The 25212-nt window shown below is 45.1% G+C and overlaps 1 protein-coding gene across 1 annotated transcript; it reads right to left on the bottom strand.

Moving 5' to 3' along the window:
* Window positions 1-1845: 1845 nt before the first annotated feature.
* On the bottom strand, window positions 1846-16245 carry nr2f5 (nuclear receptor subfamily 2, group F, member 5). The gene is made up of 4 exons (XM_076279516.1): window positions 15090-16245; window positions 6228-6508; window positions 5636-5882; window positions 1846-2804 (listed from the first exon to the last, which is right to left on the bottom strand). Exons 1-4 carry the CDS (start codon window positions 15454-15456, stop codon window positions 2485-2487), a joined length of 1215 nt encoding a protein of 404 aa, XP_076135631.1. The 5' UTR covers window positions 15457-16245; the 3' UTR covers window positions 1846-2484.
* Between the last annotated feature and the right edge of the window lie 8967 nt (window positions 16246-25212).

Genomic DNA, 25212 nt, shown 5'->3' with positions numbered 1-25212 from the left:
GGCAAATCTTATTCTTCATCAGCTTACACTAGTGGATCACTGAATTTAGACTTACGGTTAAAATAAGATGTTTCAGTGAATCGATTTTGGTGGTGATAGATATACTTTTTTCACATATCTTTGTCATATTCTTTTTAAATAATAACTTCACTGTAACACCCTCTCATTTACCTGGATCAGCGCAATAAAAAATGTATATGGACTGGGGGGACCTGCATGTGGCGTGTGTGCACATTTGAATGTGTGTGTGTGTCCATGTGTGTCTGTGTGTGTGTGTGCATGTGTATTTTATCCATTGGTTATTGGAGGGGTCACAGGGTTGGGCCTGGAGTGACAGCTGTGAAATGAAAGCATAAGTCATTCCCATATTTGCCTCTCCGTCCCCATGGCTCTGGAGATGAGGGTTGTATGCGTGCGTGTGTGTGTGTGTGTGTGTGGGTGGGTGGGTGGGGGGTCAAACATATTGAAGGGGAAAGGGCTGTGTGACATTTCTAACCCCCCTCCAAAAATCCCATCCTGAGAGGGTGAGTTAACATATACAGTGTCTGTCACTCTTTACAGACACCCTAGGTTATTATTACATGTTAAATTAGTTATGAATTCCATTACAATTACAATCCTTATATGTAAAATAGAACAAAAGCATTGATAGAGATGAAATGAGATCTCGATTCTGAGGCAAATTTAAATTTTTTTGGAAAAAAGACCAATGATATTTGGGCTGCTGGCCCTGGAGAGATGAAGCTTGCAAGTGGTTTGGTATCAGACTTTTTGGACGGTTAATATGACAACTGATAAGAATGCCAGTAGTATCAGTTAAATTATCTGAAATCATACCAGTGTAGAATGTGGCAAGCAAGTCTGTCCAGGGAGCTGCTGTGGACATAATGCTTGAATTACTGATCATCTCAGAACTGATTTGTTTGCATGGTAGAAATGAATCACACAAAAACATTAATGATATCTGAATGACAGTTTTCTTTATATCATTCATTGATCAATTTTTCAAAACCTAAAATACAGGGAAAAAAACAATACTCTTATAGAAATATTTCTGTGAGCTAATAAAACAAAAGGTCCTGCTTCTCAAGGTCCCAATGGCTTTTGTATCCAAATGTTGACTTTACAAACTGTAGTGCCATTTTTGAATGTGAAACTGTTTTGACATCTGACTCCAATTGATTCAATACGGACAAGAAAATGATTACGATAGATATACCTATGCTACACAAGATGCCCTCTCCCTATAGGTCACCTGACATTCTCACTGAGGTTTAATGGTTGGCAATATATATATTTGTTCATTGATATTTACCTTGAACAGACAACAAGGCATTAACGCTCCCAATAAGCACTATAAACAGGATGGCCTTTGTGCTTGACATGGCGACTAAAGTACTATCTAGTTGTGCTGGACTTTTGGTGATAGCTGAGTAGAGTAAAACAGAGAGAAAGAGAGAGAGAGAGGGAGAGAGAGAGAGAGAAAGAGAGAGAGAGGGGAGGGGTGGGGTTTTCTGGCTGGTTTCATATATCAAGTGCCTCTTTTCACAGCTTCCAACCTCTTCAGAGACCCAAAAATACAAAGAAGGTCAACTCGGAAACAAACTGAAAGAGATTTTTTTTTGTAACCACTACCACAAAACATTCCAAACAGTTCCTTTGCCGCTTTGGCTTTGGCAATGGCTTTCTTTTTACGTAAGTCTGTCCCAAAGTATTTTTATTTGTCTCTCTGCTTCCACTTGGACATAATAGGAGATTCAACCCCCCCCCCCCCCCCCCGACACACACACACACACACCAACCCCCCTCCCCTTCCCTCCCCCACCTCTCCATTCCAACCTCAGCTGCTGTGATCACACTGTTTGCCCTAGCTGCACAGAGTAGTACACCACACATATGGACACAATCTTGAGTTTCAGTTTGAAAAAAAAAAAATCTAGCTGAGCATTTTTATGAAGGCCCCCAAACAGACAATGAGATTATTCTCTCTGAATGTCCTTGTTTACAAAAAAAAGAAAAAAAAAGAGTTTTGGCATTGGTACTTTTAATGGCTTCTGGTTCATTCGCAAAAGAGTTTCAAGAATCGGGCCTCTTCAGAGACAGCACAAAGCCCGTCTGCCAGCTCCTCTGAAATCTGCGTCCCCTTGTGCAGGGACTGGCATCAAGTGACTATTTATAAAAAAAACAACACAAGCAATGAGAGTCTGACGGACTTCAGTGAAGGATCAAGGTCCGTTCCTCAAGCGACAGCACAGAATCAGTTTATGTCGCTCTGGGTTGCATCAGAACAGCGAGTGGTTCCTGATGATGTGAATGAGGGAGTTGACGCCAGTGGGCCCATAGGGGTCTCAAACTGTCCATCAGTCAGGTCAGCCCTGGCAATGTGAAGAAGCGCTTGGGGGCCTGGGGCTGGGGGGTGGTTTAGGAGGTCAGTCAGAAAGCTGCTGACCGCCCGCATCCCCGTCTCACCCTACAGGGGGCAGATCAAGGGCCGTTCTCGTTGTAATGCAGGGCGAGGGGGCGGTCGCGCTGGACGGCGGGCATGTAGGGCCAGTTGTAGCTGGAGCCGGACAGGAGCATGTCCCGCAGGAGGGTCTCGATGGGCGTCTTGCCCACCAGGCGCACGAAGAATAGCTGCTCGATGACCGGCGAGGAGACGATGCGCAGCGAGGGCAGCCGCAGCAGCAGGCGGCCGAAGCGGTTGGGCTGGCTCGGGTACTGGTTACGCACGTACTCCTCCAGCGCGCACTGAGACTTCTCCTGGATGCTCTCCACATGGGCCACGTCGGACAGACCCATGGCATCTGAGAGAGAGAGAGAGAGAGAGAGCGAGGGAGAGGGAGAGAGAGAGAGCAAGAGAAAAACAAAGAAAAAAGAGGAATGGGTATTGTTACTAAACAGAAAAAAGCGTTAACAAGCATATGGCACACAAAGGCAGAGTTGGATACTGGCTATAGACATTGACCCAGATTATTTTCAGATCTTTATCTGACCACTTTTGAGCAATCAGATAATGGGCCAGTTTATCTCTTAGTTTATCAGTTAGTCTCTTTTTTGTGCAACAGCAAAGTCACAAACATGTGATGGCCTTTGGTATAGTTTCATAAGGCAAGTTTCATAACCAGATGCAGGAAGTCACCACATACAGTATTCACTTTCTATGTATCCACTGCACTTTAATCCGCATGACAGCGTTCAACTTTCAGACCCGCTTTTGCACAGAAAGGGAAGCTTTATAAAACTCCTTTTTTCATAAATGCTGACACTCTCCTCTAGTTTCTTTTCCCCCTGTCCATTTATTAGTGTTCCGAGCATAAATGTCTTCCTGCTGAGCTTCTGTTTGCCCTGCAACAAAAGATTAATTGCTTAACATTTCTATGGTGATTACGAACCCCCTGGGCGAGGCATAACTGTCACGTCTGCCCTCCGCTGAAACCCCCGTGGATAAAAACATCAGTGGCCCTCCGCCATTTTGGATGAGTGGGCATCAAATCAGACACCTCGACAACAATGCTCTCGCTGACAGGGCTTGCGTGCTTCCACCACACCTAACATGGGGAGCGGACGCTTAGTCGGGCCCCGGACCCCCTTTGTCTCTCGACTGTACAGGCAGACAGACGGACAGACAAATAAAAAGACAGACGGGTAGGAGGGAAATATTGTTTGGGGGGGGGGTGCGGGGGCATGAGCATGTGTGTGTGTGTGTGTGTGTGTGTGTGTGTGCGTGTGTGTGGGTGTGTGTTGGGGGGTGAGGCGGTGAACATTGGTGACATTAGACGTCCGCTCGCTGATCCAGGGTGATGGGTGGGAGGGTACAGCCGCCCCTGGGCTGGAGGTTAGGGGGCACCGGAGTTTGTCTGGCCCTGTTAGCTCATGCTGGCAGGTCTCTGTGGGAGGGCGGGATGAACAGGGGGGGGGGGGGGGGGGTCTGGGGCTCTGGCTGGAGTTGGAGGACAGATCACAGTGATGCCCTGGGCTACAGAGGTTATGTAGGTCAGGGCCAGGCTGTGGCAAATCCCTCTCGCTAGAACTCGCCATGCATAATTCAGCCATGTTGGTGGGGGTGCAAAGGGCTGAGGGGACGGAGGTGGGAGGTGGAAATAGGGGTGGGGTGTGGGTGTGGGGGTGGGGTGGGGTGGGGGGGGTTGGCTGTCAGGGCTGGTTTCAATAATAGATGGAAGCGTAAAGAGGAGAGTGATGGAAAAAGTAGAAGAGGAAATAAAGGAGCAGGAGAGAGAGAGAGAGAAAGGAGTAAAAGAGAGAGAACAAAAGAGAAAGAGAGAGAGGGAGAGAGAGAGATGCAGCCATCCAGCCATCCATTTGGAAGAGTGCAGCAGCCCTGAGCCAGGTGCTCTGCTGGAAAAAAGGCTTTCTGACAACATGGGCCTGAGTGTGTGTCTATGAGAGAGCCCTCGTTTGAGAATAACAACACGGCTGGGAGAGACACCTCGGAGTCAAGGCTTTGGACCTGTGCTATGGACACCTGTCCCATCTGGCGTGACTGCAGTGGCAAGGGTCACAGTCGCAGAGGTACTGTACTCTGCTCACTTAATTAAATAAACATGAGCCGGAAGATCATGGAATGTGCTGCATAAAAATGAATGAGGAAGTGCTACCTAGAAGGGTCAAGTGCAGACACTTAAAAACACATTAATACCACGCTGGCCACAGATGTACACTGTAGGGGCATAGCACAACTAGCCAAGCCCTTCAGCCACCCTACGTCACCTCCAGAGAGAGTGGGGGGCACTCCATGTCCTTTCTGTGATAGCAGAAGGTGGAAGGAAAAAAATGGAAAACAAAACCTGACACTAAAAAGGGTCCTTCTAGACATGTTTGACAACATGTCAACCTTTGTGATACATGAAATATAATAGTCAAATATAATTGTGCCACATCATTTCAGATCTACTTTTGATTCTATATATTTACAAAGTGATATTCACTCAAACAAATTCAGTCACTGTATCAGATATCATAGTAATGGATTTTCAGGGCGAACCCTTCTGGATTAACTTCTGGATTTAATGTTTGCCAATCTTTGTTAACCTCTTTGAGTCAGTATTGAACATTGCTAACAACCCAACACTAGGATAACCCAGCTAGCTATCTGACGATGTACCATCCAACGGCACTGGGTAAACATGGCTTCACAGAGGCTTGCACAAACAGAGCACTCTATTTTGTATACTACATGCATTAAACAATATGTTATTATATGTTGTATTTTAATGTATTTGTGTGGCTTTGCCTTTCTGTTTTTACTACTAGACAGCAAATTAACCCTTTGGGGGTTAATAAAGTTCTACTCGTCTTGGCTTGAGTTTTACTTTAAATTGATCCGGTCCTGATCCAGTGTGAATGCATCCGAATCACTCCAGATCAATGCCAGGTCTGATTCATGTTGTGTGCGGAACATCCACTTATGCACAATATATAGTGAATATGGTATAATGACTAGTTATTATGATAATAACTAGTGAATAACTAGTGAATAGTGATGGTTATTCACTCTAGGTGCAGTATGTGAGTGAATAAATAGATTCCGAACCCATCTCCAGAGTCAACTACTACCAGAGAAGGAGAACCTGGGCCTTGTTTGCTGGAAACTCCAGCGCTAGGCTAGGCTACATACCAGAGGTGAAGAGCACGATGGATTTGAGGCAGGAGTACTCGGCTGTGTCCACCTGCAGGACCTTCAGCTTCTCCACTTGCTCCTGGAAGACACGGATGTGGTCCATGAAAGCCACCACGCGCTCGGCAGACATGGGGGAGGCGTGCAGGCCGGCTGCGGCCAGGAGGGGCGCCACGTGCAGGGGCATGGAGCACTGGGCAGCATTCAGCACAAACAGCTCGCTCCATGACATGCGCAACAGCGCCACCTAGGCACAGGGAGTAGACACAAGGATCTTGGTTACATGAAGTCAAATTTATGAAACTCAATCAACAAAACGCAGCATCAACCCGCTTGGCGCAGTTGCATGTTCCATAGGTTAAACTTCTAATCAATATTTGAAAAAAGGTTTGGATACACTTAGATATGATTACAAAATCCTGTTCTTCCTTTGTGAGCCTTGAATATTTGCTTCTACCAAGCACAAGCAATGTGGCGAGTTTTTCATCTTCCCTATGCAGTACATGAATGCACACTGCCCCAATATGCCGAGCACAATGCAATGCTGCTTGAATGGCCAAAGCGCCGCCGCTTCCTGGCTAAGTGCGCTCACCTGGTCCATGAGTTGCAGGTCAGGGAAGAAGGGGATGTTCTTGGCCCACTCCACAGCACTGAAGAGCAGCCTTGCGGCCAGCTCGCAGATGTTCTCAATGCCCATCAGGTTGTTGGACTGCATGCACTGGGCCCCGTAGCGAGACGTGGGGTATGGCTCGGCCCTCAACAGCAGCGAGATGAAGCCGGACAAGTAGGGCTGACCATTGTAAGGGTCGCTGCCATTGGTCAGGTACTGCCCAGGGCTGGTCTGGGAGTTGGACATACGGCCCCTCTGGACGGCTATAGCATGAGAGACAAGAATAACAGAAAAGACAGAAGAATATGATTAATCTGGGATCTTACATGAGAAGACATACATTTTTTTAATAAAGAATAAAATAACTACGATATTTGATTTCATTGAAGTCCTGCACCACATGTGACCTTCACACTAATATATTTTTTTCAAGTGGAACAGAATTTTTTTTTTCAGCATCAGTAAATCGAGCTGAACATGGGTGGTGACAGATTGCACTACTGACAATGGCATTTGGCTTCCCTCAGCAGCCTCTGCAGGATCAACACAATCACAGCTAAAAGCCACGTGAAGGTTATGCCAGGTGTCAAAAGACGAGGAGAAATGTGAAATGTCGCAACAGCCTCGTGCCTTCACCCACCCACCCGCCCGGCCCACTGCAGGGAAATTGTGAAATCCGTCTTTCCTGAAGCAGAGACGGAACAAGTGAATGACATAAAAAGGAAAGAGAAAGAGAGTGAAAAATGAAAGGAGATGGGGGGGCACAGAGAAAGAGACAGAAACAGACAGATAGATATTTAGATAGAGAGAGAGAAAGAGAGAGAGCATGTGTGTGTATGTGTGGTTATGCGTGTGTATTTTTGTGGTTATGTGTGTGTGTTTTGTGGTTATGTGTGTGTGTTTGTGTGTGTGTGTGTGTGTGTGTGTGTGTGGTTATGTGTGTGTGTGTGTGTGTGTATGTGGTTATGTGTGTGTGTGTGTGTGTGTGTGTGTGTGTGTGTGTGTGTGTGTGTGTGTGTGTGGTTATATGTGTGTGTGTGTGTGTGTGTTTTGTGGTTATATGTGTTTGTGTGTGTGTGTGTGTGTGTGTGTGTGTGTGTGTGTCTTTGGTGAATGATGGCGAAGGGAAGGTGTGCTAAAGTGGGATTGCTCTTCACACCTCCCTTCAGCAAATGGCTCAGCCGGGGGCCAAAGGGGCACAGAGAGGCCAGCGGTCGCCCAGATCCGCTGCACTGCCCTGCCCCATGCTGCCCCATGCTGCCCCGCACTGCCCCTGCACACTGCCATGGCTCAGAGCCCATTTGGAAAACACCTGTTACACCATCCTGCTGTCTGCCTAATAACTCCATCTACAGTTACACCCAGACAGGGGCGGGGGTAGAGAGAGAGAGAGAGAACATGAGAAAGAGAAAGAAAGACAAGAGAAAGAGAGGGGGGGGGAGTATGTGAGACAGAGTGAGAGAGGGAATGACAAGAGAGTGGAGGAAGAAGAAAGAGACAGAGCGTAAGATAAAAAGGAAAGAGAGAAAAAGAAAGAGAAGGAGAAAGAACGAGAGAGAGAGAGAGAGAGAGAGAGAGAGAGAGAGAGAAAGGGAGGGTGACAGAGGAGGGGTGGTGTAAATACATTTAGGATGGAAACTGTTTTCCCACCCAGCGTCTCTTCACCCCAAAATAGAACTGTTGTGTCAATGGAGCCCGCTAAGGTATTGTACGTCAGAGGGATCATAATCTTACTCTCCATCAACGCGCCCGGGCCAACTTCACAACCCCGAATAATGCTTATATAACAGTGATAATACCGTTTGATTTGGGTGAACCAGAGAATATTTTTAACTTTTAAACTGAAAAAAGGCTCATCCATGTGCTTGTGTGAGTGGGGAATGACAAATGACCCAAGGAACAGAGGATAGAGGTCAAAGTGATTGACCAACGATAGAGACAAGGATGAAATGAGACACAATGCACGAGAGAGAAAGATGGGAGGCTAAAGAGACATGGAAGGCATGTGGGGTTCAGCTGCAAAATTATGCCACAATCTGCTCCCTCTAGCTCTCCACTATTGTAGACTAGAGTCTTGTTCTCTCTCTCTCTCTCTCCCTCTCTCTCTCTTTCTCTCTCCCTCTCTTTCCCTTTGCCTGTGTGCCTTCATGTATCTCACTTTGTCTTGTTCTCTCTGTCACTCAGGTCAACACGGAGGCCAGAATCTCAGCCCCCAATCAAACAGCAGCCACTAGTAGAAGTGACATGCACCCAAATGCTGGAGCCCAGCAATGCAAAGCCGGGGACTCTGACCTCAGTGCTCTCACTGGGATGACAGACAGAGCGCCGGAGAGCAGAGACGCAGCCACACACACACACACACACACACACACAGGGAGATGCAGAGGGTCACAACCGTCACCGGCACAGACACACACCAAGGGAAACGCAGAGGGCTTTTAGTACAGCCGCCAGCACCGCCGCGGTAACAGGAACAACAGTGGCAGCAGCAAGACTCTCAAAGCACAAATTGGACTTCTCAAACGGCAGCACGCTCCAGCAACCACCCGTGAGAGAGAGAGAGAAAGTGAAAATGAGAGAGAGAGAGAGAGAGAGCTGTCCTGATTTAACCTTTGCTCTTACAGCTATGGGGTAATGGCGACCAAAAAAAAAGGAAGAAAAAACGTCAGGCGCTTATGTAATGGGAATCAATTTAGCAAAATGTCTGTAATCAAAGGGATTCCCTGCACTGCGCAGACGTTAAAGTCACTGCCACGAGAGAGTACATGAGTATACTAAATTAAATTGCACTCCACAATCTGGTCCCTACCAACTGTGTGTGTGTGTGTGTGTGTGTGTGTGTGTGTGTGTGTGTGTGTGTGTGTGTGTGTGTGTGTGTGTGTGTGTGTATGTGTGTGTGTGTGTGTATGTATGTGCACACACGTGCGTGTTTGTGAGTTCCAGTATCGTGTAACACGCAAGGAAAGCAAAGTATAGAGAAAGGAGGTATAGAGAAAGTCGCTAAGAAAAACAACGCTTCAAAAAACACCTCCAATAACTTTAACAACTCACGTCGCTACAGATAAGTGCCAAGGAAGACAGGGACTACACAAGAGGGTGAAACGGAAAGAAAAATAGAGTGAGGAAGTGTTTGTATGTGTCTGTGTGTGTGTGTCTGTGTGTGTGTCTGTGTGTGTAATGTGTTTGTGTGTGAGAGAGAAAGAAAGTGTATGTGTGAGAGAGAGGGAGAGAGAGGAAAGAGGGAAGGTTTGCGTGAGGAGACTCAGGCACATTAGCTGGTGCAGACCTTTTTACTATCCCAAGCTACACGCTGCAGCAGCTGCAATAGAGCCCGGCTGCATTAATAAGAGAGATGTGAGCACTGTCCTGGACAGGAGAGAGAGAGAGAGAGAGAGAGAGAGAGAGAGAGAGAGAGAGAGAGAGAGAGAGAGAGAGAGAGAGAGAGAGAGAGAGCATCACCGCACAACTGTCATGTCTTTCTTTTTTGGGGGTCACTTCTGTTTTGGAAGGGGTGAGGGTTCGGTGAATGAGATGTAACGATCTTAAAGCTGGCCTATTTTCTTGGGGTGTGAAGTGGAAGTGCTGTGGTGGGAAAGTGAGCAGTGGAAGCCAGTGGCTACAACTAGAACAATGACGAATGGAAAGTTCTAGATTTATGAACCAGCACTAGCCTGGAAAATCCAGACCCTGATAATCTAGAAAGATTAAGGGTCTGGCAAAGAGCAATGTAATGGCCCAACACGAGGGGCGGCAATAAGCATGCATTTAAAAATCTCACTGCATGCAATTGGATAACACTAGACCATGTTTACTCTGAATGATTTCGGACTTCGACGCAATCGGATAACACTACGACCAATGTGTACTCCAACGTTGCAGCACTGTCTTCATCAGTTTAGCTGGTTCCTCGGAATGCAAGGGGAAAAAGTAACGTGCATCATTGCTCTTTGCCAGAGTGTCTCGCAGAGACAATTCCATTTTCCAGGGTAAACCAGCACTGTTGCTTACCTGTAAGTTATCTCACTCAATTCCGTTACATACAGACATTATTTTCAACCCATAATCCAGACCAGAGCTTTCAGGCTGTTGCTGGACATAAGTGTGTGTGTGTGTGTGAGGCAGAAAGAGAAAGATAGATAGGTCGATAGATAGAGAGAGAGAGAGCATAAGAGAGAGTATGGGAAAAGGCCCACAGTCCTTTTGACTGCAATCCCGGGTGAACTACAATTAATGTGTGTCTAAGCTGATATTTACACTAACACCAGGGGGAAATCGTAGTGTTTGGACTTAGCCCCCGAAACATGTGTATTATTAATGTTTCCTTGCCTTTTGACCTATATTTCACCCCACACTGGAAAGGTATACACTGTAGGCTGTAGGCAGTGTAAGAGGAGACAACACAGTGTGGTGAGCATCCCAACATCAGCACACGGAGATGAGGGTAAGCCATGGCCATTGCCAGCACACTTGACAAACACAACATTAAGAGGTGAGGTTTGCAAGTGATTCACCTACGCTTTGGCTCATGAATTCACTTACACTTTATACTAACCCAATACACCGTACACAATACATTTGAACCCAAATAGGATCACTCAAGCCCATTTCCCTCTCCATCTCTTTCTTTATCTACTTTTATGGCCAAAAGAATGTGTGTGGGTGTGAGTGCGTAGACGTGTGCATGACTATGTACCGTATAGTGTGTGTGTGTTTGTGTGTGTGTTTGTGTGTGTGTGTGTGTGTGTGTGTGTGTGTGCGTGTGTGTGTTTGTGTGGGTGTGTAAATATGCCAAACTCCTCATGGAGTCTATATTGAGCTTTTTTGCATTGACAGAGGTCAGGGGAGAGCATGCAGAACATTCCAGTGGGGTGGCTGCTTGCAGGAGCCTGTGGACCTGTCACCCCGGCAGTTACACACACATACACACACACAAACACACACACACACACACACACACACACACACACACACACACACACACACACACACACAGACTACCCTAGGCTGGCTGCTGCTCTCTGCTCTCTCCCGGAGAAGAGCCCTTTGTCAGCCAGGAATGTCCATCGTGTAAAAAGAGATGTGGGTGTACAAACAGGTAAGGCAGTTTCACCAGCACAACATGGGAGAACTGAGCCTGTCAACGTGGCAGAAAAGGACAAACAAAATATCTTCAGTCTGCGCTTCAGCCCCTTGTAAAGAGCTCTCTACTCAGCACAAGAAGCCTTGAACTCTACACAATTGTTCTCTCTGTCTCTGTCTCTCTCTCTCTCGCTCTCTAAGTAAACAGCTAATACAAAAATGTCCAACTTCTAGCTGAAAAGCAAAAGAGAGCTTAAAACATGAATTTTGAGGGCAGCGGAACACAAATCACTGCATAATTTGTCCTCATTCAGATCCCTGTGCACGTGATCTTTGTGTGGGAGGCAGTGAGTGGGCTTTCTGAGCACGAGGGGGCAAAGAACAGATTGCCTTTTGAGTTAGTGTGTCTCTCTTCCTTCTTCCTTCTTCCCCCTCTCTCTCCCTCTCTCTCTCTCTCTCTCTCTCTCTCAATTGTTAACAGAAAGGTAAACTTCATACATTTTACTGTATGACACCTATTTCAAATAATTGCATTCTCTGAGAATGGATGGAAGATGGCGTAGGACAGGTTTTAAAAGGCCGTTTAATATAGAGATGCACAGATTGTGAAATTCTGGACCGTTACAGATACTGATACCGTTTAAAATAACAATTTGGCTGATAACCGATGCCGTTACTGATTAAAATATATTTGACAAAAATAACAACCATTTTCAAGTCTTTCAGGCCTTCATAGCACCATCTGTAAATGTCCCAGTACGCACATAACAAAACATTCTCCCAGTGCCAAATTGATGCTACATAACAACAGGACTGACATCGTCTGATACTGATGTTAGACCGATATATTAGTGCATCCCTAGTTTAAAAGGCATTTGGCTTCTGGTTGCCATTGTGGGAAAGTTCCCAGAGCTGCACTAACGTTTAACATTGATCTTTTCAGCTTGCTGTTGCTTGTTTTTTCACAGAAATAACTGTCCCCATTATCTCTCATGTCCCCAGGTCAGAGAGATCATTGGGTCATTATGAAAGTGCAGTTACTCTCACTGACATTTCCCTGGGAAAAAAATGGGAAAACATTTTTTGTGTCAGTGAACAAAAACATTTTATTATAAATATAAATATATAATATGACCGAATCAAAACAGAGAAACAAAATGGCATTGACCATGCAGCACAGTTGTAATGGCCTCTGTACAATATAATGAGGCTATAGGAAAGCGTTGTAGGAAAGTTTTGTGTCCAAAAATGCCAATCAGAAACGGACACAAAACCATAAGTCCAGTGTCTATTGCAGAGTCAATTGTGCAGTGTGCACATGATTTCCACTGTGCAATGGGCCAGAGAAACCCAAATGGTCAAGTATGGCCTACCAACAAACCTATAACAATTCTGGTGTGCAGGCCAGATTATTATACTTTCAAGGTTGGGATGTGACTAGGTCGTAATATAGTACTAATGGCTTAATCATTGCGGACTTCATGGCATTTGAGTATGTGATTGGCAGTAGAACACCTGAAACTGCACGACACACAAAGCATAACATGCTGGGCCTCTTGATCTGGTTCTTGTCAGGCGACCCCATTGCATAATTCAGGGATAGTCATAAGTTATGTATAACCTCAAGAGTAGAACGAGAGGAAGCCCGCATGTGTGTGATTCTCCAGTCAAGATGTTACCGAATGTTTTTGCGCAAGACCTTAAAAACTCATCGAAATATGTAAAGCTGTGAAAACAAACAAAAAACATAAGCACTTTTATTTTTAATGAATTGTCATTTTCTATCATATGCCAATCTCCTCTCCACACTTGCCTATTCATCATGTAACGATCCTTGTGCATTTGTAAAGCAATTATTATTCTAAAATGTAAAAGCCATAACATCACAGCCTATGTGTTCTAGCTATATGCAGCAATGTGATTTGCCATTTCTAATAAACAAAAACTACAAATCAAGTCAAAAAAGAATAGTCTGATGTATTTCGTAAAATAAATATATCTTGACAACCATTTACTCCAAAGGTTTTTGAGCCGTTGCTGTTGCCGTTTTGCGTCACATTTGGCAGAGCGGAAACAAAGGCCCCAACTAATAGCTAACTTTTCTTTCTGCTTTATGAAGGCCATTGGGCCTCCTTTTAGACTCATCCGAGGTTTGACGGTTTATCAGTTCATTAGCTAATCTCGTTCAGACCGCTGTGATATACCGTATAATGCACAATACGATGTATAGCACGAGTAGACCTAAATGTAATGTCATGGAACACGAGGTAAGACTACGTTACAGATTACAGACCGTGGTTCCCTGGTCGACCATTTGGACGGTGATGGAAGTGATGTTTTATTCCATTTCCAAATAAAGGTAGGGTATGAATCCACTTGGGCTACGGTCAAGATATCTGTCGTTGCTTGCCCTTGAAATGCACTACAACTAGTTGAGCAGAGACAAAACTGTTGACAAAAGTGGAAGAGTAAGCCTATTTAACTTTCTCATTTAAATCATCATTCATTTGATGTATTGAGTGTATTGAACGACCGCGAAAATTATCATGCAACCACCCTAGATAGGCCTTGTATAAAATAAACGTGTGTGGTCACATTATGGCCACTGAATCTGACTAAAACTCAGGTCCGCGGTTTTGTAGATAAAAGGTCAACAAACTGGAGTGCGTCAGGCGATCTCCTCGGGTTCAATCAGTCAGAAAGAAGCATGACTGGGTGAATTTACCCTGGAGTGCTGTTCATAAACAATGTGGATTGTGTGCGCACTTTGGAGAGTCCAGTGCATCACAACAAAAACATATTGAGTTACTAGAATAATAAAAGGCCTTCATTAACATTAATAATATTGACCTATTTTATATAGCATATGGCACGGCGATTTAGGATGGTTATGTTAACCTTTCAAAAGAAAAACATTCAGCGTTCACTTAACAATTTGCCAAAAAGACACTCAACCCAATCACAACTGGGTTTTCAACTAGAGGAGTGCATTCCTTAACTAGCAATTCGATTCCACCTACGTCGGTGGGAGCAATCAAGATCAAACGAAACGAAAAAACATGAGTCGGCTAACGCGCATATAAAATATCACGTATGTATTTCAGAGATCAAGCAAGACTTGAAAATTACAACAATGTCATAACGCACAAGCAAAGGCATACATTTGGAAGATCCAGAGCGTCCTCGCTTCGCGTGTTGTAATTAACATAAACCGTGTGATTGGACATGACGCGTCTGAGTAGGAACTGACTGATTAAAAGTGAAACGTTATGCTCCGCATACTCTGCATCACTGTTCCTCTTTGCACTAATTGACCCGTTCTTAATCATGCACAATACAGTAAATGTACTGGAGGGCTTTGGTAGCAGCTAGGGTGTCGGGGAGCAAAACCCATAATTAATAGGTAGACAAAGAGGGCCATCACCCAAAAAGTGCAAAATAACTGCATACTTGCGCACTGAATAACGCAAATGGCAAGTGGAACGCACAAAAACACAGCTGTGTTTCTGTATCGCTTGTTGTTTGTCCAGTGCTACCAGTAAACTTAAAGAAATATGTTAACATGATGCTACTGTCTTCTGGCCAAATTTGACCTTTATTACTAGAACTACTTTGTGCTCAAGTGACGATTCTTGTGGATGTACACAGACATGATTGTACCAGTGCCTTGTTCCCAGGGATTCAATCAGGACTTTCAACATTTCATAGTGTAAATCTGTGCATGCTCCTCCTAGCCTAGCCTATCTGAAAACAAAAGCGTCTTACCTTCTCTCCTCATGCCGACTTTCAAGCACTTCTTCAGGCGACAATACTGGCACTGATTTCGGTGATGTTGGTCGATAGGACAATCACGATTTCCCCGACATGTGTACGTCAGGTTCCTTCGCACCGAGCGCTTGAAGAAGCTCTTGCAACCCTCGCATGTGAACTGGCCGTAATGTTTACCACTGGACTTGTCTCCACACACCATGCAGTCCACATTGGGAATTTTGTCCCCAGAAAGTGCATCGTTCCCCGGAGTGGAACCAGACGGGGTTCCCGGCGTTCCACCGGGCTCCTGACTGCAAATCTGGAGTTGAGACCCGGGATCGGCCGAAATGTTCTCTTGCCACTGGTTTACTACCATTGCCATGCTATCCTACAACACTTTGGTTAAACAACAGATATAGCCTGACTCCGTTGCGCGGGGAGGAGATAGGGATCCGTTCTGACGTCTTGAGAAAACAAGATGAGCAGAGAGGCGCTTCACAGTTCCTAGAGATATGGAAAAAGTGTCCAATTGCCTATAATCAGACACGTCTTCACGAGTGTCCTAATGCTCTTTTACCGTGTAGTTTACAAAGACTCATAGGCAATCAAAGTTCACAAAACAAGCGCGATAGCAACATGGTCATAGGAGTCCTGCCAGAAGGCTATTCCTTTCCGTGCGGAAATCCCCCCAAACACGCAAAAGTTATAATGCAGACGGTGAATAACAGAGGGGACCCACTGTACGGAGAGCCGGTCCGTCACGAGAAGGTCATAGTGAGTCATTTACTGAAAATACGCGTTTCCACTTGCCTCCGATCTTTAGCCCGACCACCAGGAATCTTCTTGAACTTTGACAATTTCAGTCAGCCGTCAAACGAGAAATAGGGGTATTATCCGCCAAGTGGGTATTAGTTCAAAATAAACTGCAGATATTCACATCTGCGGTCTTGTTTGCTAACTTCTTAAAGATGAAATTACTCGTGGAATCAAATTCACGTGAGGTCCTATCAGTAGGCTGAGAAGTCCAGCGATAGAAATCTTGAGCCTCCTAGCACGAAAAGAAGCATCCAACAACGGCAAATCACCAGTTATACGCCAAAAGCAGTTGGGTTTCTGAGCAGAAATCTTTGCCGGTTTCAACGCAGTTCACCCGCCAGCAGTCGGTCACCTCGCTGAGAATCGTAGTTCAGAAATTGGTGAAAGTGACACTAAACAGCCGCGCTCGTAGTAGTCCCTCCGACCGCTTTCCATATAAGGCTATTACTACCATATTAGGATAAGTCACCTTCCTTTTACTTCATCGCTAACGTGAAGTGACCACTCTAATTGGCCAGTAGAGGCAGAGGAAGGAACTGTGTGTCCAATTGGATTTAAGATTCAGTGGTTGAATATGCTTGACTTTTACAATCTTGTTTAGTACAAATAATGAACATCTTCGTTACTAAAACGCCGACCCTACAAACTTCAAGACTACAAGTTTTTGTTTATACGCAAATTACGACGCAACACATTAACTAAACATATTATAAAATAAATATGTGTTTAAATGGAAGAGAATGGGTTAGAAAGGTCAACAAACTATAACTCTGAGGAGTGAGGTCAAGCGCGACTTCTTTAAATTAATTGTTCACAGATAAGTTGTCTATTGATAGCCTAGGCTACCACTGAAGTGTAGCATTATTTAATTGGTCCATAGTCTTACTTTAACTATAGGGACTAGAATAGCCTGACATTGATTAAAAAGATATTTGGAAAATATTTGAGTAGGCTATTTTGGGGAACGTCCACGTGCTGTTTTAACCTTTAAGGTGTGAAAAAAAATCACACTTAAGGTAAAGCTATAATGAGGTGCCTATTCTAAGCTGAAGTGTTGGTTTCGTCACTTCTTGTTTTCTGGCAGAGTCGAAGGTTGAAAGGTTAGTTTTCGCGCTACGTTTGTTAGGTCATTTCATGTAAATATGCAATGTCAATATGCAAAACACACGGACCAGTTAGGCTACCTTTGATAATGTATCACCAGAACGGCCATCATCTGTCAATGCAGCTTAGCTCACAAACATGTTATAATCTTGCTATGATTTTGTAAGAAATGATTTTGTTCTTTTGTTATGAATAAGTTGAAAATTATATGTTTATGATACTGTAATGATTGACGATAATCATCATCCCAACCACTTCATCAGTTAACATAGGAGGATGCACTTTTTTAATGAAAGGGAAACGAGTGTAATTTGTAGGCTACAAAGAAAAGCAGTGTATTTTTTTTCTTAAAGAATCTGTTTTTTGAAAACCAAAATGTTTTGGCAATGGTTGGATTTTGTTACAAATGTTGTATAGGTCTAAAAAATTTTCAGACTCATTAATATCATGGAAGAACAACAAGACATTGAAAACAGTAAACAGAAGTTCAAAGACTCTCTTGGACAACATAGCAATCATGATGAGTTTATTTGAACTTCATTTACAAGGAGTAAGGAAGGAAAAAATATTCTTCTTGCTACATATTATATCAAGATCTAACTCTATATTAACATTCTCAGTCTTTTTCACATTTACATGTTTACAATTTCACTGACACTGAGAATAGTTTAGCAGCTCTGCTCTCTCTCTCTCTCTCTCTCTCTCTCTCTCTCTCTCTCTCTCTCTCTCTCTCTCTCTCTCTCTCTCCTCTAAATGGCAAAAGGACACATGGAACCCCCAAATGTCCCCAAATGTCCCAAGGACTCATGTGGGTTAGATATTAAGCACATGGAAATCCCATTGCTCTGTAAACATAACTGATCTCCATTCACATGTTTAAAACATTAATCACTAAACGACCAACAGTCTCCTTGTCTATTAAGAGGAAGCCTGCCAGGATCAAACCTGAAATGAATAACATAATGTACTCAGATCAGAACTAAATGTGAAGTTAGTAAAACTGGACACACATTTGTAAAAAATCATAATCTCTCTCTGTTGCTTACTAGTTGGAAGAAAACACCACCAACACACTTATTAGTGGTTAGTAGCGCTTACAGTGCTTGAGGCAATGAAGTTGGCCTTTAGCTTGCTTAATTGTTGTCACATGTAACCTTACCTGTCTGCCAATTAGCCCCATTGACTTGCTATTAGATCATTCCATGGACGATGGAGTAGTGACCAAGGGCAGTGTTTGTTGAAGGGGCCCTGTGATTAAGGGTAATTCTATACAGTGCAGCTTATTGAGGAAGGTTAGATTAGCTCCAGTGCATCTAATGAGGGGATATTGTTCAGTTGCTAAAGCATTCTAAGACTACTCTCTGGGTTCCTCATTGGCCTCTACACGACTTGCTTGTTCTTCTTTTATAAAGATGAGGCTTAAAGATGCCAGGTATTGAACTGCATGTAGGCGGCTTGCTGTGTCCAACAGCATTATTTGTGTCTTGAGTGTAGAATGTCAAAAAGGTATTTAGGTTTTATTGTCATGTATCTCTTTTAACATTCCTGAATACTATGTATTGCTAACTAATCAGCAAAGCAATGTATTACATAGCTACTAACATTATTTGGACAACACAACAGGACATTTGGGCCATATGGTGTGAATGAGTGGACAGGGTAGGGAGTTCAGCTCGGCAGCACCGGTGAGTGATGACCACACCAAATGGCTCAGTGACTTAAAATGGGGTCATGGAGTAAACATGACCGCATACTATGGCCTAGGAAATGCAGGGGCCACAGGTTTACTGGATAATTTATGGAGGTTCTGACACCACAAGAGTCTTTCTGCCTCTCTTACTATCTCTCTCTCTCTCCCTCCTCTATGAGACATACACCCATGTTAAAATAGGTGTCCAAAAAGTAATTGGCATAGAATGGTATACCAAGATAGTAGTGGTCACTCAGAACATTAATTGAAAGGATGTTTTTCTCATCTTGATTGCTGTGTCAATAGTGGATGTCCAGGGGACAGTTTTGTGTTTTTTTTGTTTTTTTTAAAATAATACATCAATAATATTTATCCAAAATCTATATTGTCAGAAGACACCCAGTATGTTTAATTTTCATACACAGTACATTTTACATTGACAGGATATGCGCCTGACTGCTTTTTTGTGTTTTTAATGAATAAGAATATTTATGTACATGCAATATTAGTTTTATTATATTACTTTTACACATGTAATGCAAGAAAAAAGATGAACCTCCAAACATTAGCCAACATTGCTAAGTAGCCTCTAAAGACATGCTGAAATAGATAGTAGTGAGGAGGGAGGAAGCACACCCATGTAGTGCACTGTGCGGGTGATAGGATACGGCTGTGATAGGGATACTCCACGGGCCTGCGGGTCAGCAGGGCTAGACTCACAGTGTTAGGTGAGGACTGGAATACCACACCGCCCAGTCGGATACATCTGTAGACCACTGCCAATGGACACTTTTAAACGGTCAAGAGGACGGCATTGGGCAGTCACAAAAAAAACAACAACACAAGCACAGAAGTCAATATGAAAATTGTCAGACGATATGGTGATTTGTTATGGGACTTATTGAATTACCTAGTAATGCAACATTTTAATGTCCAAAAGAACTTAATTTCATAACTGAAACGTACAAAGTCAGCAGTACAGCAAGAAACTAAAACGGCCATCTCAATTGTCACACATAACACAAGTTACACACGCCTAAAAGCCGTACTAAATCAGTGCAGGAGAACTTAAGTGTGTGAGCACGTGTTTTATATAGCACCCAGACATGACAGATTTTAGTGCAAGCTTTTTCCTTTGGCCGATTGGGGTTGATTAAGAGGTTAAACAGTGCGGGGCTTGGCGTCTTTAACTAAGATTTATCTGTTCCTGTGTTGACCCCCTTCTGGGGGCTGCTTCCCTCGCCCCAATGTCCCATGGATTTATTTAGTTATTTGTTTATGTATTCCAAAGGGGTCTTCGTACCCCCCCCCCCCCCATCCACCCCGACCTCCCTAATTTTTTCCCTGTTTGTGTGTCCCAGCCTCATTTTTCATTGCATTGAGACTGACTTTGAGGCTGTTTGCTGATTCAGCGGCCATCTCAGAGAAGGTCTGTTGTGACATTCATCATCTTAACAGAACTTCAAGGACTTTCAAAAAAAAAGAAAGGAAAGAAAAAACAGTACGTTGAAATGTTAAATTGTATCGGTTGAACATAATAGTTCCAGGGGAAAAGATTGTTAAACAGCTGAAAAGTTTGTAAGAAACTCAGTATTGAGCTGAGTGTTTAATGGAAGTCATGGCTGATTAGATTAATTTATGAGCCACACTGATGTTTCTTGTGAAAGAAACATTTGAACTCTTTAAAAAACTTGAAAAACAATTTTCCTCAACAACTTCCTCACTTTTTGCATTCATAACTTAATTCTGATCATATAGTAGTGAAACAGTGAAAATATTATAGTTAAACACAAGATATAGTGCATGTTTAAAAAAAATATATAGGATAGAAACACATTAAAACCCATTATAAAAGAATGTTAGAACTGTTTAAGAAATACACACACACAGAGAGAAAGATAGAGAGAGAGAAAGAGAGAGAGAAAGACATACATGCATAAACTTCTCTGGCGTAAGTGGAGAATGTGTGAGTCTTTTTCAGGCCTGCACAGCCAGCACTACAGTATGTGGCCAGCGTGACCCGACATGTCTCTGAAGCCAGAGGGGGTCCTGACCTTTGCCCCCCGGCTCCAAAACTAGGAAGATGAAAAAGGGGGGGGGGGGGGGGGGGATTGGGCTAGAGGTTCGCTCCTAAACAAGGGCTTCTGTTTCGGCCGCTCCTGGAATGTCTGCTCCATAAAAAGATGCCTCGCGATCGACGGGGAGCGAGAGATAGAGCGGGGACAAGCCGGGCAAAATGAAGAGACCACATTGTATGTGGTCCGCTCGCGCCCTGAACGACAACTCTCAGTAATGACGAAAGCAACTCGGCGCGCACAAAAAAATCTGGCAGCTCTGTGGAAAAAGTCACAGTGAATGATGGTCGCCAGTGACGAAAACAGCTAGTGTTTGACTGCCCAAGTCCATATGGAATGGACATTAGTCCTTTTACGAATATTGCATTTGTCACAGATGCAGTCGCTGCATATGCTGCTGCTGCTGCAAAGCCTGTCCACGTTCATCCTTACAGCTGCATTTGAAGCCTTGAGGAGACCACAGGGGAGTGTTGGTGAGATAGTAAATTATCGGCCCTGGTGACTGTGACCAATGATCTTAACAAGGCAGAATGCTGGGCCGTTACAGATTTCCTCCTGCTCGGCCCGGACCGTCGCCACAACGCAATGTTTACAGCCGTCTTTACCCCCAAACTTCAGTCATGCGATCGGCCAATAAATTACTCTAAGCGGCGCTATCTAAGGGAGAGTCCTTGTGAAGGCGGGCTGTGGCATTGGTGGAGTTACCCTGACATTGAGGGCCAGGCCTGCAGATAACCTTGTGTTTTCACACTGTTTTTCACCAGCATGCAGTGGCCTCCCCCCACCCAAGAGACAGCACACACACCCACACACACACACACACACACACACCCACACACACCCACCCACACATAAGCACACACTCCACCACCGCCCCGTAAAAGGATTTTAATCCATTCCAACTGGAACCGTGTTGACACAAGGCCTCAATACATCTTCAACTGGGCCTTTTGTGAATCGTCGGTGTGCTCAAATGTAAAGACAAGACGCACGGGCGTATAGCGGGAAAATGGGGGGAGGGGGGGGCAGTGAGTGGAACCGGAGATTTTTATGCTGATTTAGTGTCCGGTTGAGAGCTCAACCTCCAATGTATTCGTCGGGGCAGGCTTGTTATAGTCTGCCGTCCAAATAAAGTGTGCAAATCATCTGCTCTATCTCTCTCTCACCACGTCACTGATGGACAGGAATGCGATATATCAGCAGCCAAGGCTGTTCATAAAAATCTCCACACTACAACGAGATCAAAATTAGGACACCAACACTGACCACCAGGCAAGGCTGCTTGAGTGTGTGTGCGAGCACAGACACAGACCACCAGGCAAGACTGCTTGAGTGTGTGTGAGCACAGACACTGACCACCAGGCAAGGCTGCTTGAGTGTGTGTGTGAGCACAGACGCACAGCTAGCGTGGGCACGTGTCCACAGCCACATTCGCCGCCTGTCTGTTTGCGATTGTGGTGATGGCAGCCCACACTGTGATGTGTGGAAAGGTGGGTTGTGGGCTTGGAAAGATGGCGGTGAGGGTGTGGGTGGGGATGGGCTTGTGGGGAGAAGGAGGAGGACCGGTGTGTGCATGTGTGTGTGTGTGTGTGTGTGGGGGGGGGGGGTGGTAGGCCGAATTCCCTGCAGTTAAAATCTCAGACGGTGGTCCTTAACGCATTCTCCCTCCCTCTCTCCCTCTCCCTCCCCATCCCAATAAAAACCTTCTGACCACCAGTTGACCTTTTGCGGTCTTCTCTCTCTCTCTCTCTCTCTCTGTCTCTCCCTCTTTCTCACCCCCCGCTCTCCTTCTCTCCCTCTTTCTCACTCCCTCTCTTTCCCTCTTTCTCCCTTTCTCACCCCTCTCTCTCTCTCTCTCTGCTCCCACTGCAGCCCACTGAAGACTGGAGGGGTCAGCAGCTGTGGGGGGGGTGAGGGGGGGGGTCTGACGTGAGGGCGGGGGGATGTAGGGTCACAAGGGTCGTGGTACTGGTAAAGTCATCGCTGGGGCTCCAACGCGGGGCATCGTTTACCCCCTTCAAAGGCAGCCGTGACGTCCGCAGGGGCCGCCCCAATGGCCCCGCTGTTCCTGGGCTCCCAGAGGTCGAGCCGGAGCAGGGTTAATAAAGTGATCCCAGGTGTTGACCAGAGAGGAGCAGCCATCGCAGGCCCAGGCCTGGCCCCCCATTTCACACTACTACTGAGCAGGACAAGGGGAGACTGGGGGATTGAGTGTCCGAGCTCAACAAAAAAGATGGGAGAGAGAGAGACACACACACACACACACATACAGAAAAAAAACAGAGGCTGGTGTCCACTGATCTTTAACCCAGCTGTTCGCTTTCATATTTAACGACAGAGAGTAAACAGAATGCAAAGGAAACAGACAGAAGAGGAGCGTGTGGTCATGTATTTGTCCACCAGTGAGTGACATCAAAGCCAGTAGAGAGAGAGAGAGCCCTCCGCAACAATGCATGCCCACCGACAGAGTAGCGGATTATGAATCACGGCAGAAGATTCCGCTGGGGGGGGGGGGGGGGGGAGAGATCCCCCAAAGTGCTCGCAGTCACATTGCCCGCTAAATGGAAAACACAAGTGCAGATCAGGGGTTAAAGTGGGGAGAGGTGGGGCGGGTGGGAGTTGAGCCCTTCAATGAGAGGCAAAGGCGACCCCTTGAATAGCTGTGAAGATCAAGCCCTGGTGAATGGGAGTCATTGTGGTGAGAGCAAATCGGCTCTGACAAGGAGAGAAGAGCAAACAGAGGGATGCCGTCCGAGGACAAGTGCTACCGCGCTGGTGTTAAACGAGGGGGTGGCCACAGGAGTGCAGGTCTTCCCAAAATGCCCCCCCCTCAAAAAAAAACCTCAATGCCCTTTCCCCAACACCCCACAAACACACACACATACCCCTCAAAAAAAGAGAAAGGGGGGCCCCAATTAATGCTAATTAACATCAACGACAAGCATGGAGCCATTAGTCCAGCTAATCCGTGGTTTACGTTTTCCTCTTGGAACCCTGCTGGCCAATTCTCACCCCAATCATAGAGGGGGACGTGTTGTTGGAAAGGACTCGGCATCAAAGCTTTTCTCTCCACAGCAAACCGCCCCATTAGTCCAAGAGCTGGAGCAGATCGGAACAGAAGCTCAAAGGTTTGAGTGTGTGTGTATGAGTGTGTGTGTATGAGGATGAGGTGGGGTGGGGAGGGGGAATAGAGTTTTGGAGGGCATGGGTCGGTTGCTAAATTGCCACGCCTCCGGGGTTTAGACCCCAGCGCCATTCATCAATGACTTGTTGGGGGTCTTTGACGATTTCCCCATCATTTAGGCCGGATGACATATTAGAGGGGTTAATGGATCTAATACTGTAAGAATGTATCATTAAGGAACTCTTTATTTTGGCAGCAAGGGGAGACAAGGGAGAGCGACCGCCGAAGAATTGTGCTCGATGTGGGAGTGGTGACCTTTGAGTGGACGTCGACCGATAGCGCTGTTCCCTCTGCCAGCGTTGTGCAACGCCGTGCTTTACACATGTATGTGCACGCACTCTCACACTTTAACACAATTTACACACACTCTCTCTCTCCGTCCCTCTCTCTCTCTCACACACACACATTTTACACTCTCTTACACACAAAGCATTTGTGTTGACCACACCACTGTTTCGTTGGGCCATAAACTTTGGCGTGATCAGGGTTGTTAAAGGTTTTTGCACTGTAAACAATGTTTGTAGCCCTAGACCACTATTGAAACCACATGTACAACTTATCTGTTATCAGTAGCTGATAGGTACTACCACATCAAGTTCTTAACCAATAGAGTTGCAAACAGCAACAACATTAGAACATATTAATCACATCCTAATGGGGATTTTAACTTGTTTTCAAAATCAACACGTTTAATGGAAAACAAACACTGTTTCACTAGTGCATGCACCACTTAGAGAAGATAACTCGCTCTCCCCATATTCAGAGGTGCTACATTGTGGGTTTGTGAATAAATACAAAGGGGGGGGGGGACAGCTGCAGCAGTCTCTGTTTTCTTGTCTCTGAGTCACTCCTGAGACTAGTAGCACATGTTCGTTAATGATCGATTACAAAGCCCACAATGGGAAAACTGGTAACTTGGGTCTGTAGCTGTTTCACAGGCCAAATCATCTGAAAGGACAAACCTTCTGCTGAACAGATTAAGCATGGCTGACTTGCCAGATTGATTATGATGGAGTTACCAGTTTGATCTTGGTGAGAGGGAGTGGCGTAAGATAGTGTCAGTTAGATACTAATAAATTGCAGTTTGTGTCTTGGGTTATCTAAAGGATAGACTCGCATTACCTTCTTTTATAGCGCCAGTGTGAAATTGTCTACACTTGTTGGCAATTAGAAGTCATTTTGAATTCCAGAGAGCACATGTCATAGTTTCAGCCATGAAAGGTCAAAGGGTCAGTGAACTTCTCGTTAAAGTCACCGTACAGAACCAGA

Source organism: Alosa pseudoharengus, unplaced genomic scaffold, assembly GCF_046254945.1.
Source record: "Alosa pseudoharengus isolate Yale_2024_CS ecotype anadromous, Long Island Sound unplaced genomic scaffold, YU_APseudo_1.1 YU_APseudo_1.1_scf_12, whole genome shotgun sequence".
NCBI lineage: Eukaryota > Metazoa > Chordata > Actinopteri > Clupeiformes > Clupeidae > Alosa > Alosa pseudoharengus.
Note: the sequence above shows the minus strand (reverse complement) of the source record. Positions and strands in the feature narration are given on the sequence as shown.